Consider the following 19,210-nt stretch of genomic DNA (forward strand, 5'->3'; position numbering starts at 1 on the left):
ATATGTTCTACTTGTATGATTCTTTATTTTTTTTTAATTATTATTATTTTTTATTTATTTTTATTTTTCTTATTTTTTGTGAAGCCACATCATGTATCCTTTTAGGAACCTGCAGCCAGTTTTAAGTGGTTGAAGAGGCAAGTGTTGGGATTAACTACCTCAGTACCTTACTGTTGAAATTAAGGGAAAAGTGGTTATTTAAAAAAAAAAAAAAAGAAAAAAAACTTTGGTGTGCTACATGAATTAATGAATTACTTAGGTGCATACAGAGTTTTATACCTTCCAGGTGTGGTGACTTTCATTTCCACTGCGAGTAAGTGTTTTTAAATTAAAGCTGGCCTTTCATAATTTATTGCGTTAGGTTGATTCATTTAAGATAAACATGTAGAAATTGTTACCAGCTGATCAGAATTTTCTTTCTGAAATATTTGTTATATTATTTCTTTGTATCTTTTAAAAATGTTCATAAATAGGCTGAATAACTACTTTTGTCTAAGTAGGCAGGGTATCTTCTCTTACTGATTTCAATACTTAAAAAGTTAACAGAGTGTTCATATGTCAGTGAATATTGCAAAGGTTTGAAAGTTAAATGCTTCTTTATGGAAAACTGAATCCTTACTGTTAGAGAGCAGTTTGCAGTTACTTTGCTTTCAGCGTTTTGTCTTGTTTTCTTTCCTGTCCATCTGTTTCTCAACGGTAGACACAGATGTATTCCTACCAGGAAAACCATTAATTTTATTCTGTGGCCACTAGAGGGTGCACGGTAATTGAGTCTAAAAAAGTAGCTCTGGTCCTAAGATGTCAAGCAAGCAGGGAGGATTGTACTTTGAATTGATCAAATTGCATAGTCATTAGACTAGATTCCCTTCAAGTTATCTGAAGAGGGAATTGCTTTTCTGCTGTTGTAGTTAAATAGTAGAATATTCTACAAATATGACAAAGGAAATCCTTTGACAATCAATAGAAATGAATAGATGGTTTCCCAATGACTAAAAGTAGTCCCTGTAGTACTAAGAAGTTATCTATGAACATAACCCGTGTTCTATGGAAGAAACAAGAAAACTGATCTAAATTATAGATAATAAACAAATAATAGAAACATTAAGAGAGGGAATAGCGGTGATGGAACAGAGGGTGGTAGTGAGCTGAGATGCAAGTTGTACGTACAAACAGGAGCTGTGGCTGTGTGTGAGGACAATAAGCCATTGTACTTAAAGAACTACTTGAAGAACAATGAAAATACTGTGGAAAAACAATGTAGATGCTTTACTTTTTTTTAAATTCATTTTGCAATTTTAATATTTTATACATGGTTATCTTGTGTATTGTCATTTTAATGTCTTTGATTTTGGAAAGAAATCTAGACTCCAAAGAATGTAGTTTATTTCAACTGAAATAAACTATGTAAAAGCAACAAGCTCTTTATAAAGGGTTCCCAGTTTTTTTTGTTGGATGAACAGTTTAAAAGAACTTTATTTCCTGGTAAAATCAAAGTGGTCGTTACCTTTACAGTTTATACGTGTTCCAAAGAGGAGATTTAGTTTTGGATATTTTTAAGATAAATTTGGTAGCTTTGGGATAGCAAACGATGATTAATTAGTGGCTACTTAAACAAGGATAATTTGAAGGCTAGATCATCTCCCTGAAGTCATAAATTCTAGATGAAAGGGGAGGCTTGCCTCCAATTAAAGCATCAATGCAGATCAAAACACATCTAATTGAAGCAATGTACCAAACCCAGTTACACTGTTCACTGCCTACTGTTAGGTCAGTTATTATTCAGATTAGTTTGTTACCCACAATTTTTTAAAAGCATGATGCTCGCATGTATTATTAATGGAAATTAAAGAACTTTGCCTCCTACTTTGTGAGTTCATCTGCTGTTTTCTTCAACTGCCTTCTGTTTTGAACTAGAGATAAATAGTCGTGATTTGAATATCTCCAGAAAGTGGTATTTGAAAAGCCTATGATTTCAGTACGTGGTATTTTATGGATATGCCCTTCATAAAAGGAGCAATCTGGTCACAGCTCTATAAACTCTGGTCTGTGCCTCTTCTTGACACTCAGGGAGAGGAGCATTTGAAACATCCTTTTCCAATGTATTGGTAGGTAGGCATTGAAGTTTGTGGCAGACTGTATGGACTTAACCCAGAACTGACTTAAACTGGCATCTAAATGTAATGACAAAACGATCCCACAGTTGAAACAAGCAAAAATCTCCTAGGGCATCTTCATTCATCGGTGGTATATCTAAAGCTTTTATAGGTAATAGAAACCCAGTGAATTACTACTGCATGCTAGTAAATTGAGGTGTAAAGATTAAATTTAAATGTCAAATACCACCTGTAGGGTTGGCAAAGCCATACCTATCCACGTCCAACATCTGGAACAATAACAACATGTTCTGTGGGCTGTGGATATAATGAAGGATGATTTCTGATGAATTCCTGCCTCATCCCAACAAAGTAATTCACTCTCTCCCTCCATGCTTCCCTTGATCTTGCCTCCCTCTGACAGTGCTTCAGTTCCCCTCATGCATTTTGTAGCACCTGTGTCACTGTTTCACCTGTGTAGGTTGTCATCCTGCCCCGGCTCTGTTCTTCAGCTGAAATCCCGGTAAGCAGGTAGTATCAAACAACAGGGTATGTTGTATGACAACGGATCATATGGTAGTTCCTTGTCATCGAAGGCCAGAGGAAGGCAGTATAAAAACATTATGCTTCTACTGCAGTCTTTTATGAAGGTGGGCAGTAATTTAGGTCCCTTTCTTCTACTCACCTATTGATTTACACCCAGTATTTGAGTCCTTTACAGCATCTTCAGTTCTCCTTGAAACTAGTGAATATGTACAAATCTGCTGGATGGCATAGGTGGTTGGAGAGAAACACAATTTCCTTTAGAAAACAGTCTTAAAACAGAAAGGTGCCAAAGAATGTCTATAAATAATTGTCCAAGGGGAGAGATTACTGGCACTGGCATTTCAGATTAGATTCTTCACTTCCTTACAGTGGCTTTCCTTCCCTTTAGTGCCTCAGGTGCTTCTTGCAAACCAGTAATACTCAGTTCAGGAAAAAAGGGTGAGGACAATGCGATAAAGGGAAGCATCAAAAGCATAGGCATGTGAGTCTGGACACATAGTCGGGTCTTCCTGATGGTCTTCTCTTTCAGTCTTGTGTGTTCTGGGAAGTGCTGTTTATATTTTTTTTTCCCTTCATTGTCACTTTGATTAATGGATGTCATTTAATTTATATTCATACTTTATTTTTTATTTTTTGCTAAATAGCTGAAAATGTTAATTTCTTTTTTATACTTGATGTATCACCAGAAAGTTCAAAGCAGCTAAAAGCTGTTTGACCAGCTGAATATCTCGGCGATGATTACAGTACTAGATTTTGCTAAGTGAGTGTAATTTATTTAAGAAATGTAATTATCTGTGTGGATAGGAATAAAAATTATATATACATGTCAAGTAATGGGTCTGTGTTTTGCTGAGTACGTGCTTTTTAGGTTGTTGCAGAGCAGTGGTGGTTGTGACATGGGGTTTTGGTGTACGTTATCAACTGTTGCGGAGTGTTAATTAAGAAGGATGTAACCTGCAACTCCAGTTATTAGTATTGTCTGTTTAGCTGGACAGGAGCAGTGCCTTGCTTTAGTTACTTTGAAAGCTTCAATAAGAATGGTAAGATTAATGTTTTATTTTCACATCTGCTCATGAGACAGTTTAAAAATCCTGAAGTTTAAAATGCAGTAGAATGTAAACACAAGGGCTTCTGCTCATTTACATGTTAGCCAGATTTGCTAACTGATTGCTGTTTGAACCTAATCTACCATCTCCTGCTGCATTAGCTACAACAAACATTACATTTACATACTGATTTCTTATTTTGTTTTAATGTAAATAATCTGTAATTACAGTAAATTTGGACTTCTGTTGACATGAGCTTGTATAAATCTGTAAGTTTAAAATGGAAATGTTAATTACCTTGTGTCATGCCTATTTATATAAAATTCAGAGATTTTGGGGGAAATCTTGTGACTGAAGAAGCTACTGCCTAATTCTGAATGCATTTCAATTAAATAGAGAAGTAAAAAAAAAAAAAAAAAAAAAAAGAAATGGATCACTTGCTGTTCGCTGATTAAAGATACACTTTTGGCTTTAAAGTTAAAAAATATATATATTACTAAAATTTCAAAGAAAAATACTAAGTGAAGTATTACATCAGAAATCAAAGCATTAAGGCATTCATTTAAAAATGGATACAACCAATGCATTTTATATATTGTTACAGCACAAGAAAAAAATAGTAAAGCTGAAAGTTTAAAATATAATAAATAAAAACTCTAATATCATCTTACTTCAGCATTTCATAGACTGATTGAACAGTTGCTGTCCCCTTAAGTTTAGCATCATTTGTTATTACACACTTTGGGGCGAAATATTGTTTCTCTTAATTTATTACACTTGTTTATAAATTGTGCTGTATTGGAATTTGGGTGGAGTAGCTAGTGAATAAACTCCTTCCCAACTGTTAATTGAGCATTTGGTATTTTCAGTTTCAAGCAACTTTTGTTGCTTGAAATTTAAGTTTTAGGGAGGAGTGGTTTTGGTTGCATATTATAAATTTCAACCTCAGTTGAATCCTGGTCCATTGCTGAGCTTTCTACTCATTGTGATAATGCCGATAACCAAGGCTATATAGGCAATCCATATGAAATCCTAAACTGATTGAGGTTTCTCTTGCTAAAACTGGTCAGAGCAATGACTGAATGACTGGGCTCAGGTCTGTTTTCTTTTGTCTGTTCTCAGACTTGCTCCTTTTTTTGGGTGTTGTCAGATTTCCTGTATTGGAAGATTGGTACCTGAAAGTACTTTCAAGTGTCCTTGGCTCCTGTGCATAATAGTGAAAGCATAATCATCCAGCTGAGGGGAAAAAATGTAACATCAATGTGTATAACCTATCAGCAAATGCTTTGGAGAGCTAGGGCTTGCAGTAGGGGGGAGATGCTGCTGACAGAAGTGGCCTACTTTAAACCTGTTTCTAGAATTTGATTTCCTTTCACCACTAATTAATCTGCAGATTAATTAAATTCTGTTAGTGTTGATGGCAAAAACTAAAAAATAAATCTTAACTTCATTGGGAAATAGAGTTTGGCCCTGATTTTTCTTTTCTTATTCTTCTTTTAATGCAGATATTTCATTTGGAAGATTGTAGTCGACTGATAGCATTTGCAGGAAAATGAAACTGCTGCAAACACTGAAGCCATAGCTTTAGAAATGTTCATAGTGTTCAAAAGCAGCCGTCTTAGTACAGTTATGTGCATCTCTTAAAAAGTTTATTTTTTATTTAAAAAAAAAAGGCATTGGGGGAGAACGCAAAGGTTCAGCTTACTGTCAAGGAGCAGTCTCCTGCTTAAAGAACTTCATTTTGTGCATTTGATCAGAGTTTTAATGGCTGAAATTGCAATTTTATGGCAATTTATTTTATGTTTGGAGTCAGAGTTTTATTGCCACAAAGAATTTGGGGTAATCCAAAATCCCTGTGGGAGGAAACAAATCTGGGAGGAGACTGACACTGCTGGCTCTCTAGCTCCATGTACAAACCAACCCAGTCTCACAGGGGAGCGCTGGTACGTGGAGGAGTTGGTGGTCACATCCTGCCCATAAGTGCACGACAACTCCTCCTCCCTTTGACTTCAGAACATACGTGGCCCATGTCTTCTGGCTTCAAGGCCATATGAAGTTTTGATATGGGACCCCAAAGGATTGGGTCAGTTAACCCAGTCTATGTTTCTATGTAAGCATTATCCTGTACAATTCTTCATTATGTTCTTTGTTTTCTGAAGAAAAAGTGATTTTTTTTTCTTATCCAGCTTAATTTTCAGCCTGCTCTTTGACTGTATTTGGCTATGAATGTTAACAAGAAAATTCTCAATATTTAATGTTTAGCTTGTCTTGTTCAGAAATCCAAAATGTAGAGGTGTCAAAATCATTACTTACTTTGAAAACTGAAGCTTTTAATTTTAAAGCACTTAATTTAAAATAACTGTGTTTGAAGAGTTTTTTCTTTCTTTTCTAAATATTTGCTGCTATCACATCCAGATGAAGTAGAGAAATGGAAAACCTTTCCTATGAACACATACATATCTATTTTTCTTGAGCATACCATATTTTGGATCTGGATGGTATTTAAGTGTATGTATTATGCATACCGTGAGAGACTGAGGGTTTGATCTAACTAGCCTGTTTCATTCTATGCTTACATCAATTACAGAATGAAAACATGAATCACGCTATCAGTTTCCATCTAAAGATTTTCAGAAAGTCAAAAACAACAACAAAAAGCTGTAATAGAGCCTTGTGTGACCCCATATGGAATCCGGAGTCATTCACATATGCTGTAATTAATAATATTTTTAGAACAGTTACATATATCACTTGCCTCCAGTATTTAAAAAAAAAAAAAAAAAAAATCAGAACCTGAAAAAGCACAGCAGTGTATTTTAGTTGCTCCGGAACATTTGCTGAAAGAAAATAAGGTTACAGCAATGCTAAACTTACTGTTAGAGGTTAAATTAGAAATACCTTTGAAAATAGGTGTGCATCTTTTCAGACTGTTTTTTTCTCCTATGCAGGACTGTGAAGTATTTTTAAAATTTTCTAGCCTGTTTTTAAAAGATTTTGTGACAAGTGGAGCTAAGTTAACATTCGATGTAGATTAATTATTTCAGTTACATATGTAGTGTCTGTCATACATTTGAACATACCTAACATTAACAAATAATTAAATTCATCTTCCTTATTACAAAAACACATAAAAGACAAGAGAACTGGCACTTCATGATTTTGTTTTGTCGTGTGTGATTGTTATGTTTAAGATGTCACAGAATCCAAATTATGTTGCTGAGTTTGTAAGGTAATTTTTCTTGAGATGCTAAAGCAAATAGTGCATCTCTTGCTAAAGCATCCATTGAGTATTGCATGGGTTCCTTGCCATCTGAGCAGCCAAAGTGCAGATCGGTAATTACAGTAGAAGGAAAAACTAACAAATCAAGACTCAAGTAATCCAGCAGTCTTGCCTTCTTGTGTCTTAAGATACAGCTGTGCTCATCTGCATACAGAATTAGTCCTTTATTGCTTAGAGGAATGGCATGGTGAAGTGTCATCAAACAGTGAAGATCTGAAGGAAAAAAAATTTTGCATTCTTATAAGAGTGTGTTATAGGAAAAAAGAAGTAGATAGACCCAATTTAATTCCATATGCCACTGAACAGGTCAACGCTGCATTAAATACTATTTAGAAATGTAGCAAGGTATGTTATAGTGCATTTCTGTAGCCTATATTAATTCATATGTAGCTAGAATTGCCCTGTCTATAGCCAAGTCCTGTCTTCTGTTTTGAAAAGTAGATAGTTGCATAACTTTGTACCTAATTAAACAGGATGCCTTTTTAACATCTAGATGTTTTGTTACTGGGAAAAAAAAAAAAAAACAAACTTTGTGACTTAATGTTGACCTGTTTAATCTGTATCTTAAGATTTTCTTTGAGCTTATGTTATTAAAGATATTTTAATATGCAGTTAAAATAATTTGAGCAGAACTAACTTTTCTAAATAGTCAATAACCACAAGAGAAATTTTGCTGTGGTTACTTTTCCAGTTCTAATTAGCTGGGTTTATGTGCTTTGAATGAAACTAAGGCATTTCCATTTGATTTATGCTTCAGGTAACCCTAGAGAAGTGAGAGCATGCTTTGCCTTATTCTACTTACCATCAGTTTTTAACGTGCATTGTAGCTTGGTGTTTTGTCTGGTCATCAATATGCTTACAAGCCTAATGGCATAATGAGTGCTAAATATACCTGATGTTCATGAAGATAATGTGACTCTCAATTTTGAGAATATTTAACATTAGAAGAGCTTTAAAGGCTGCAGTCATCTTATTAAGGAAGGAGTTCAGGAATGGCCTTTGGTCATTCTCAGCATGCTTCCTTGCATTTAAGAGTGAAAAGAGAGATGATAATGTTGTGCCTGGACTTGTCCATGTAGAGTTTAGGGTACCCTGGGGTTTTTGCATCTAACTGTAAAACAAGCTATAACATGCTTATCCCTGATTTTCTTGTTTTTCTTTCAACCATTTCAGGGCCTTGCAGGAGTCATTAAATCAAAACTTCATGCTGCTCGTCACCCATCGAGAAGTCCAGCGGGAGTACAACCTCAACTTCTCAGGAAGCAGTACCATTCAGGAGGTGAGTGGTGTTTCACAGCTGAAGAATAAATGTAGCTCGTTATAGCTAATGCCAGCTCTGTGAAAGAGAGTTTACATGGCCTAGTTGGAAATTCCTTTATTTTATTAGTCATCTTTTTGGTTTAATCAACTGGATCATGAAGATTGCGATAACTTGATTAAAGAGCTTGGCCTAAAAAAAAGTTTGCAATTAAGTTATGCAGAAAAGATGTTACTTTTTACATTGTAATAGCAAAATATGTGAACAGCCTCTATTGAGGTACTCTACAATGACGAGGAAAGGCAGTTGTTCAAATTACGTTTTATTTTTAAGCCCCTTGAACCTTTTGCTGTCTTCCCTTCTGTTAAGCAGTTCCATCTCCGTTTTGTAGGCACCTCTACCAGTGCTGGTTGCTATTATAATGCTCTAACTCTTCCTGGCTTGGTAGCCAAATGGTTTCTGTGTATAATGGATGTCACTGCCATTCTGTCGAATGGCCAGCAAGGGGTGATGTTGTAGAGAACTTCATCAGAATTAAGTTCTATAGAAACAAATATCTCTTATATGAATCGGGATGCTCAGAATTTAGAGCAAGCAGTCCTTGCATATTTTTAATTCCTTTCTGAAGCCAAAGGTTATTGTCTGATATTGTCTGTATATTGTCTGATGCTTCATGATGTATCTAAGGCCACATGTTTTCAGTATTACTTCCCATATAACCCACTAACTTCTGGAAATATGACAAACAATCTAGAAATAAGAATCTTAAGGATTAACTTCACAACATATTAAGATTAAACGTTTGCTCTTCACATTAAACTTGTGTTTGCTATTGATTTGTGTCTTCTCTCAGTCTTGTTGAGGACGTTTTATGGAAGTTTTTCTCATGAGGTGAGGTGACATTGTAGAAAGAATTATTTTAAGTTCCTGTAACATTTTTATATCAGAGAAATAGCCCATGCAACAGTGAAAAGTAACTGTTTTGTTTTCATTGCGAACCTTATTCTTAAGATGTAAATTCTATTTTTATCCTCTGCATGAAAGCATTTTACCTTTCTAAACCTTTAATAGTAAATTCTATTAGTTTTTTAATACAAGCACACAAATGAAGTTGCATCAGTTTGTTTTTTGAGGGGCCAAGCTCTTACTCTTTAAAAATTAATATTTTAGTAATTTATTTCTATAAATCTTCAAATTACTTGTATTTTTAAATTGTGAGATTCTAGAAGAAAACATATCACACATACGTATCGCCCATTTATTTTTATCTATGCTATATCAACTACTACTCTCCAGTCTTAAAGGATCCAGGAAGCTGTGATGGTGCATGGGAATTTAGGCTTTACATGCACTGAAATTTTCTTGTTATTAATGGTAGGTTACAGTCAGCATGTTATTGTACAGAGTCAACTCAATTTAAAAGTGAGTTACAATTTTCTCCCTTAAACAACCAAAAGCTCCCCCTGAGTCTACCACCCCATACCCTTATTAGCATGAGCATCAAACCTTTATTTGCCTTGCTCCTTTGTGTCTACGTATCACGTCCAATATTGTGTATAAAATTATGAAGATAATTAATTTAAAGGGTAAAATGAAAAAAAACTGTGGACTTGTGCACTTGATAGTGAACAGGTGAATATGTCTATACAAAGTCTTGTGGAAATCACTGGGGACTTGGCTGAGGTAAAAGGGTTGGCGAACATTTGTCTAATTACAGAAAACAAGAGCTGTTTTGTATGTTAACTCCCTAATGACTTTTTAATTTTTTTTTTCTTTTAGCATAGAGCAAACATTGTAGCAAATGCTTGAAATCTAGTTACTTTGTGTGATTTGGAGAAATTGGTGATACCTTTCATTCTTTTCAATGCCACGTCTCAATTGTTTCCAGAGACCAATAGATATTTTTTTTTCCTTCACTCTCATGTTCACACTTTAACAAATTAATAGTTTACTTTCCTTCTGGTATATTTTCGTAATCGTGGAAAAGCTTCGTGGAAGTTGCAGTTGCCAACCACAAGAGGGCAGGAAGGACTATTCAATTATTACCTAAAAATGCCATTCAGTGTTTTCAAATTAGCTTCTGGTATATTAACAAAAAGGAGTATAATGGCCAAGTTATTGTTTGATTTACAGATAATTGGCATATTGCAGGGAGGAGACTTAATTTCACCCTTTTAAATTAAACAGGGAGATTTAAAAAGACATAAAATATTCATTAATGTTCAGTGATTATAAAGCAGTGGCATATATTTATTCTACCTTTATTACTGTTTCGATGGGAAAATACTGCAAATATTTCAGAAATCGAGTTGGCCATACTGACAAGTTGAAGTGTTTAAGCAGTGTTAATGCAATCTACTCACATGGTATATCCTATGCAGAAAGATTCAAAATGACTACATCAATTATTAAAAGAAATATTTAAAATTCTATAAATGTTCTACTGCTTGCCACAGTTGGGTGCAACTCTCTCTCTAGGGCTAGTTGTTAGGTTTGTTGTTATCTTTTCCTTAAAATTTACAGAACTAACATTTTTTCCAAGTTTTCCTAAAATCCCTCTACCCTTTCAAAACTGTCATAAATATTTTGCAAAGGTTTAAATGCAGAATTGAGTGAGCTATCTCCTGTGCATTACTGTTGCTTCAGTTCTCTGTTTTAATTGTTTAGAATACATGTTTAATAGTAAATGATATTTAAATGATTTGTTATTTAAAAAATAAAAAAATAAAAAATCTTGCTGTTTAATAGGGAAACAACCTGACTGAAAAATCTCTAATGTGAGAAGCCTGAAGTTGTAGTACTCAGGTTGGCTTCCACAATTTCTCTTGTATTAAATCGTATTTGGATTTTGGATGATACATGAAAATGCTTTTTTTTTTTTTTTTTTTTTCCACTTGCTTTATCTGCATCTTCAACTCTTCACATATTAAGGTATAATTTCTCATTTTTAAAAAATCTAAGTTACTCTCAATTATATTGATGCGGGCTCATCAGCCTATAGGGAAACTTAGAAATGAAATAAAAAACGAAACTTAAATTATCGAACTGGATATTGGATTTTTTTTTTTTTTTTTTTTTTTTTTTTTTGGTGAGTCAAGCAGGGGAGTGGTTAAGTTAGAAAGTTAATGATAACATGTTGGCCTAAATTGCAAATTAATCTGTGTCACAGGCTTCTGACATCTGTTTGTTCTTGTAAAATTGCAGTATTAAATTAATTCTGGGCAGATACTGTTCTGGGAAATATCATGATTACTTTTTTCCATGATCCGCATTTTAAGGGGAAATTAGTAGGGTTTGTGCCAGTTTGGAGACTGTAAATTAATACATTTCCAATGTATTTTATGGTTAAATAAGGACAGTTCTAACAAATTTGAACTGCTAATACATAAAAGACTAAAACAAGTTTTCTGCCTGAATACATACTGTTTATTCTGCTAAAATAACTTGTGGAGGTTATCCCTTGCTGAAGTAAGAGAACTTTTAAAATTTGATTTAACAAGCTATTTGCTAAATATGCATATATTTAATGCATTGCCTTATTTAACATAAATTGTTTTCTGGCTATTCTGATGAACTTACTTTAAAAATAATATTTTTGCTGTGTTTCAATTTTTTCAAGTTGTAGTTGCATTATTTGATAGAGGTGAAAGACAGCCCTTTACATGGGGGGAATATTTAAATATTTCATGGAAAGCAAGGATACTCCTATCCTGAAGTATACACAGTCAAACTAATTTGCAGAAAACTTTTTGAATTGAGAACCTCTCTGTCACAAAAGCACGCTTTGCACTTTTTGTTGTTTTAATTGGCGACATGGGAAAAAATTCAGTAAATTTTATCAAACTGGATACCTCCATTAAAAACAAGGAGTTTGCATTTGTCTGTTTTACTGTCGGTAAAGACTTTGAAGCCTTTTTTGTGATTCCTGTGTGCAGGATTACAGAAGTATCCAGTGTACACAAGCTGTGGCTGTTAAAGGGTGGACAAGTTAAATATGCAGAAACATCAGGCCTCTTGGAGATCAGTGATTTTTTTTTTGTATATTTTTTTCTAACTGTTGGAGATTCCAGTTGAGAATACTAGATAAAGCATGTACTAGGTTCTATAATTCCTAGTAAAACATAAAATCTGTACAAACAATGCAAGGATGGGTCCCTAAATACAGGCTGTCTTTGCATAGCTGCATCTGCTCTTTATTCCATTCCTTTAGCCAATAAACTAATCAGAGGCTAGTATCTTAGCATCCCTGTCACCTGTCATAGGTAATATATTTGTTCTTTGTTCCCTATAGACTTACTGGCTAAGATGGAATAAGAAAAGCAATGTATCCAATAGCACTACAGGCAGGAGGAGGAACTATTTGTACACAGAACTGCTTGGGATGAGAGAAACTATAAATTCTGTGTTGCCAGACCCTAAAGACAGTTTGAAGTCCTTTGTACTGAATTTGTAAAAACTTTTTTGATAAGTTTATGAATGTGAAACAAGATACAAAAGCAACATTTATGTACATGCAGGCAAAAAATGATTTGAAGGGCTTAAATAATTGCAATACATAAATATAGGCGAGCAGACTAATTGCTTTCAACATACAGAAAAAAAATCCAGCTGAAGGTTTTGTAGGTTTTTTTACATCTGATTTATGGTATTTGTACAAAATATTTTCAAACCAATTACTGTTGTCTGAGATCACCCATAGGAAAGGTCAGACATTGGTGGTGGGACACAAAATGTATGTGTAGATAACATTGTTCTTTGCAGTTACGTAACTACAAAGTTGTAATTTAATACATTTGCCAGACATAATAATACAACCATCTCCAAATATTGTGCATACATTAACAGTTTCAGAACAGATGTTATATTCTTGAGATTTTTAATTACTTTAAAATAGTTAAAAACTATTCTTATGCTGATAAAAATCAGTAACACTTCTTTTTGTATTTAATAGATGCACAGACATTCCACACTGTTGTTCAATTATTTTCTTAGTATCAGAAAACTAGTAAAATAGGTTGTGGCTATATTGATTGTACTTGATACTTAGATTATGTTTGCGAAAATTGCACATTTTTTTTGCTTTCTCAAGAAATGTATGTAAAAACTATATTCAATTTACAGTAATAACAACATTATATGTAATTTAAGCATCTATCACTGTGATACCATCAGTGTTCTGCAGTGGTAAATGAGTTAGCTGTGTTTTGACTTAAACAAGGAGAGAGAAATCTATTTTAAAAAGCTCAATCAGCTTCTTGTTTTTTTGGGGGGGAGAGTTTTTTAGAAAAAGAAAACCAGCACATTGCTAAACTACACTGCATTTACCGAAAAGACTGGGATAAACTTTGTAAGTGATCATGTTATGGATTACATGGAAAATGAAGTTGCTTGGGAAAGAAGGAGGGAAATACCTATTCTGTACCTGTTCCAAGTGACAGCTTTATTAGGCATTTAAAATATCTCAATATCTGACTTTAGAGATCCGTTTCTGAGAGGTTGTACTGCTGAAGGTATACAACCATTTCCCTTTTCATGCAACAGAAGCAGCGCTCGGAGGTAATGGCAGGGCTCTCCTTTACTTCGCTTTAATTATGAAGCTTACCATATTCCTGCCCGAATATGTTTCATAACCTGTAATCTGCTTTCAGTGGGTTTGGACGTGCATATCATTAAAGAACCGATCTCCAGTTATCAAAAACTAGTAAACATGGACATTTTTATATGCAAGAAAAGGCAGAGAGTAAATAATTGCACTGGTGACCAATACTGTAATAATCCTGTTTTACAATATGCACTTGACAGGTTGTAATAGTGCTAATTGAAGAGACTAATTCACACTTGCTTCATTCTATTCAAAGGCAAAATCAGCAGCTTGTTTTGCTTTTGACCAGATGGTCCTGATGAACACCTACTGTGCACTTTAAGTGCTTTACTAGAATTACAAAGGCTGGGGGCTGCGTCCGACTCAAAATGATTTGAGAAGAGAAAAAAACCTCGCTGCTCAATGGATTTGGTGCAACTAAATTAATTCTAGTGGACCCATTACACATTGAGCCCCCTTTTCAAAGTGCTGAGCCTCCTCGTTTGTTCTGTAGCAATGAGAAAGTGAAAGGCAGATTACTGCAAACAGAAATAAAAAAAAAAGTGCTGTGAAAAGGAGAAAAGAGGCCTTGAAGCCTTTTCATATCATTTGGGTTTTTCAAGTGCGTTATTTTTGGGGAGGGTGGATGTATGAAAAGCCAATTGGAGTTTTTTTTGTTTTAAAGTGCGCTATTTAAGTACTATGAATATAAAAGCAAGAGCAACAGTTGACTGAGTTTACTGTGGTAAAGCTTTGTGTCCAAGGATGAATCAAATTCATTATAGTCAATGCTTTGTATTTTCATATGAATGTAGGGTTAGTTTCACAAGACTGTGTCTGTTTAGGATAATTATAATTTAATATTTTCCTTTCATAAAGTTATCACTGTAGATATCTAAAATTTACTGAAAGTGACATTTTTTTTCTTGCATAAATTTAGAAGCACCCAGAGAGTTTAAAACTTCCAAAGGAGGCAGTTTAATTTCCAAAGGAAGGAGAGGCTTGTTCTACTGGCGTTGCAGCACAGATTATTATAACTAATTAGAAGTCACACATCTGTTAGCTTTCGATTTGTCGACGCTTGTAGTTCTGGGTGCATGTTTATATCTCCCTCTTCTTTCTTTCTTTCGTTCCCTGTCTCTATTGCACTCTGTCCATAAATGTCCAGAAACTCTCAAAAGATAAGGATCAATTTATTTGAATTTGAAAGTAATGAGGAGTCATTGTTATAATTTTGCTTATAGGTTCTGGTCCATAAATGCTCAGTCATGTGAGTTGTCCTTATTTTACAAGTAATCACGTTGAATTGAATGGCTTTGCTTGTGTAATTTAAAGATGCTAAGGATTTTGGGGATCAAGACCTAATTTAAAACCCTGAATTTTTAAAAACCCGCCATTAAAACCATCACTTGCTATTCTGATTCTGAATATTTGTTGTTTTACTTTCAGAGGTGGGGAATTTTTCTGCTTCTATCATAATGCTAGCTATTAAAAAGGTGTTAGCATGTAATGACAAGAGAACCTAAGCAGCTTTATGAACATATTAAACAGCCACGTTCCTAGTTCCAGGGCTGTTTAAAGTGGGAAAGCAATACTCTGTAGCTAAACAGAATAGCCCTGCTATGTGTATAAACTCTATTTAGTTGAATCAAAAATGAAATATTCATGTTTTTCACAATTAAAAAAATAATTTACAGCTTGTAAATTGAAGTGTACCAGACCATGAATTAACCTTTCTATCCTATGTTAACTATAGTATGATCACTTCTATTATTGCATGATATACACTTATATTTGAAAAAAAATCATTAAATTGCTGATTTGTTTTCAAACAATGAAATTTCTATTTGTGCGAATTATAGTAGGCACAGTGTTCTCTCATGTTTTCTCATCAAACAACCCAATTATACTTATAAATAGTGAGGTGCTAATGAACTGTTGTTCGGGAAAATGTTTTTTTTTTTTTTTTTTTAACTTGAGTAAGAAAGGAAACACTTCACAATTTTAGAGTGCTTGCTTGGTGAGAAAATATTTGAAAATATTGTACTTATGTAAATCATGTTGGTGCTATCACTTTTAAATACACAACAGAAGCTAATCTAAAAACCTCTTCAGTTCATATGGAACACAACTAGATTCGTGACATTGTAAATTGCTCACTTAATTGGGAACCGATGCTTTACTTCTATTCATTCAGTTACAGACGTTTTTCAGCAAGATAAAGTTTAAACCTAAATATAAGCTATATTAGTGCATTCATTTAAGAGAGAGTAATTTTTATAGAGGGTTGAGGTGATGAGAATGTTTAAAGTAGTAGTTGTAGAGGTAAGACACTGAAATGGGCTACAGTATCTTAGCAATAGTGTAACGGTAGCTCTATAATTCTGTAATCATTATGCAAAGAAAATATTCAGTTGCCATTTCACCTGTGAATTAATAACTTTTGTCTTTGTCCAGTCCATAACATTGTAGTGAGGCAGTGCACTATCTCTTTAGTAAACACATCTTTTATCATTTTTTTGTTATATTCCTATGTCTTTGTAAAACACAAACTTAAAAAGTTAGTCTTTTGTATTTTTACTGAGAATCATGAGCATAAATTGAAGAGCCTTGCACTCATTTAAAGGATAAAATGGCCTCATAATCACCCTCAATAAATCCCTGTTACTGTTTTTAAAAAGGGTTATAGAAGCTCTCAGTAAACATTTGCAATAAGTGGCAAAATTTATGCCTTGCTTTGTGATAGTTGCGTGACCAGACAGTGGGGTATAGGATTGTTTTAAGGTTTTTACAGCTGCAGGCAAAAAGCATCTGTTCCTAGAAAAGCCTTCATTGTTTAATTTTGACACTGACTTTTCCATGCTGCTTGTACCAGTCTCTGGATTAGGTGCCACTAAGATAAAATTTGTTTTAAGCTGCTTCCAAATGCAGCTGTCACTATACATGGCCTTGTAGCTTAGGCAAAGTAGACATAATCAAAACAAGCATTTTCGTACAGGGTCATCTCAGTCGACTGAAAAAGCTTGGAGCAAGAATTTTGACAATATTGTATCTTGTGAGGAGCAAGGCTATTAGCTTTTGTATTTACTTAATCATTCTTCCAGTGATCACTAACATGTATGATTGTCTCAGAAACAATGAAAAGAATTTTTTTAAACTTCACTTCTTTTTCTTTTGCATTTACTTTATACAAATCATATTTATTTTGATTACTGTGGTCTTAAATTACATTAATTATTCTGTGTATATCTCTATAGTGAAATGGAATAATTTACAAAAATCAGGGAAAATTGACATTTTTGAAAAGGCTCCTTTTCTTTCCTTCAAAGTTTCCAGTGAATTAAAAAATGAAAGAGCACTTCATTTTATGTATCCCAGAGTTGTGTTAATTTCTACCCAGCTGGTCTAAAATGATTGATACAAAGCCAAATTTGTGACTGCCTGCATTACAAAGTCTGTAATTTGCTAATGAATTATGATAATAATCTTTCATCATACATGAAAGATTTAGACAAACAATTTACTAACTATATAGTTTGATCACAATTTTTGGGTTTGTACCAAGCCTTGAATCTACTTTATTTTCCCCAGCATAGATTTGCAGACTGAAATGAACTTCTTTTTACCTTGTTTTGAAAGCAATAGTACTCGAAGTTATGTAGAAATAATAGTGGACAGCAGGAATGCTATAAGTTGTATAACAAGTGTAAAACATCATCCTTAATGTATATATAAATGAAACCACACAGTTTTCAGCTAGAGAAGCATCACAGTGTGTATGGCACCAGGAGTTGTTTGAGACTTCATCTGGCGACACAGAAGTAAATGGAAACAGGTAGAGGTGATTCTCAGGTCAAACCTACTTCAAGTATGGTGGAGATGAGCTCTAAAGCAGAGCGAAATAAGGGCGTAGGAGAAAACAAGGCTTGGAAAGAAAACCAAATCCTCCAGAAAAGGAGTAACTGCCACAAGATCCAGTCAACCTAAGCAAATCAAGTGGGTACTTGCATATCATGTCGGTGAACAGCTGATCTTGCATACTAAGGACCTTTTGAGGGGGGTGTTCACAGTAGGCTGTAAGCACAGTATAAGCAGATCTCTTGTATGAAATCTGCTCATTTTCAGTCCACTTGGGGAGTGGATCGTGCATGTTCTAACCAAAGGTTACTTCATGGTTCTGCAGAACTTGCTTTCACATTGGGTATTTCACTTTTAACATAATGAACAGCATAGGAACAAGGAGAGGAGCTTTCAGTTCAGTGCCCCCTGACTCTTCCTCTGTTTTGCAGATAAAATAATCATTTTCCTGCACCTCTTGAGCTCAGTTCAGTGGATTTCAATTATTGATCATTTTAATGTCCACCCCCCCAAGCCAACACAAAGATGAACATGTATATCCAGTGATGCTGTTGTTGTTTTGGTGAACCTATTGACTTCAGTCTTCTCTGGCTTCCTATACAATTCTTCAGGGCATGAGTTATGTGCAGCAGTTGATTTATTCACCTCAAAACCCACACAACTGCTCAAAACAAAATCACGTTGAGATTCCTTTGGCCACCATTACATTGTATGACTGGTAAAAAGGTAGAAAATAAAACAAAACTGGGAGTAAAGGCAAGAAAATAGAACGATACAACTAGCAATATCAAGAAAATATATGGGACAACCAGCAATTTCAAGAGAATGCCTTCTAGAGCAAGAACTGGGAACATGGCCTTGTGAAAGGAGAAGAGGAGCTTTGGCATAGGTGCTGAATGGAAAGGAGTTTGAACCACAACCAAAGGCTTTTTGTTGTTTCATTACATTCTTTGTTCTTACATTTAGTGAAACAGAACTTTGTGACCTGGGAAAGAGCTAATGTATTATTTCTTACTGTATCAGTTTAAAAAAAACAAACACAAACAAATATAAAGTTTGTTCAGAAGAGAATATTCTTAGTCCATCTTCCCAGCTAATGGCAAGTGCAGAACAGCTCCATAAAGACTTAACCTAATTAATTCATTGTATTTTGGAAGAGAAAAAGGTTATTAGATGACGTTTGAATTTCTTACAGAAACTCTCACAGACTGTGCAGTCCTTTCAAAGTCTCCCATTTGCCCAACTTACTGGGCTTAAGCTTGCATGATGGAGCAGTCCAAGTGTGCAAACTGAATTCCATTAGGATCAAACTGAGCTAGAAGATAAACAATTTATAAATTCCAACTTCTGAGAGACATTCAGTCCACAGGACCAGACCAGAAATGGTCAGTAGTGAAAAACCAGCGACGTAAAGGAGTGCTCATCGCCACCTGATTTTCTCTGCAGATCTCCTGCTGCATTGTCTGGTGAGCTAACATAGACATAGCCATAGGCTACAACTTAGTGTTTTGCAAGAAGATTTAAGGAGTGTAAAGACATCTCCATTCA

At 34.5% G+C, this 19,210-nt stretch overlaps 1 protein-coding gene across 2 annotated transcripts in view; it reads left to right on the forward strand.

Moving 5' to 3' along the window:
* FAF1 (Fas associated factor 1) overlaps nt 1–19,210 on the forward strand; it is a 158,355-nt gene that overhangs the window by 37,369 nt on the left and 101,776 nt on the right. For both annotated transcript variants that reach the window (XM_032191904.1, XM_032191903.1), the window contains exon 7: nt 8,139–8,244. In XM_032191904.1, the coding sequence (XP_032047795.1) occupies nt 8,139–8,244 (106 nt within the window). The remainder of the gene's footprint in view (nt 1–8,138; nt 8,245–19,210) is intronic.

This window comes from Aythya fuligula, chromosome 8 (assembly GCF_009819795.1).
Source record: "Aythya fuligula isolate bAytFul2 chromosome 8, bAytFul2.pri, whole genome shotgun sequence".
In the NCBI taxonomy this organism is placed as follows: domain Eukaryota; kingdom Metazoa; phylum Chordata; class Aves; order Anseriformes; family Anatidae; genus Aythya; species Aythya fuligula.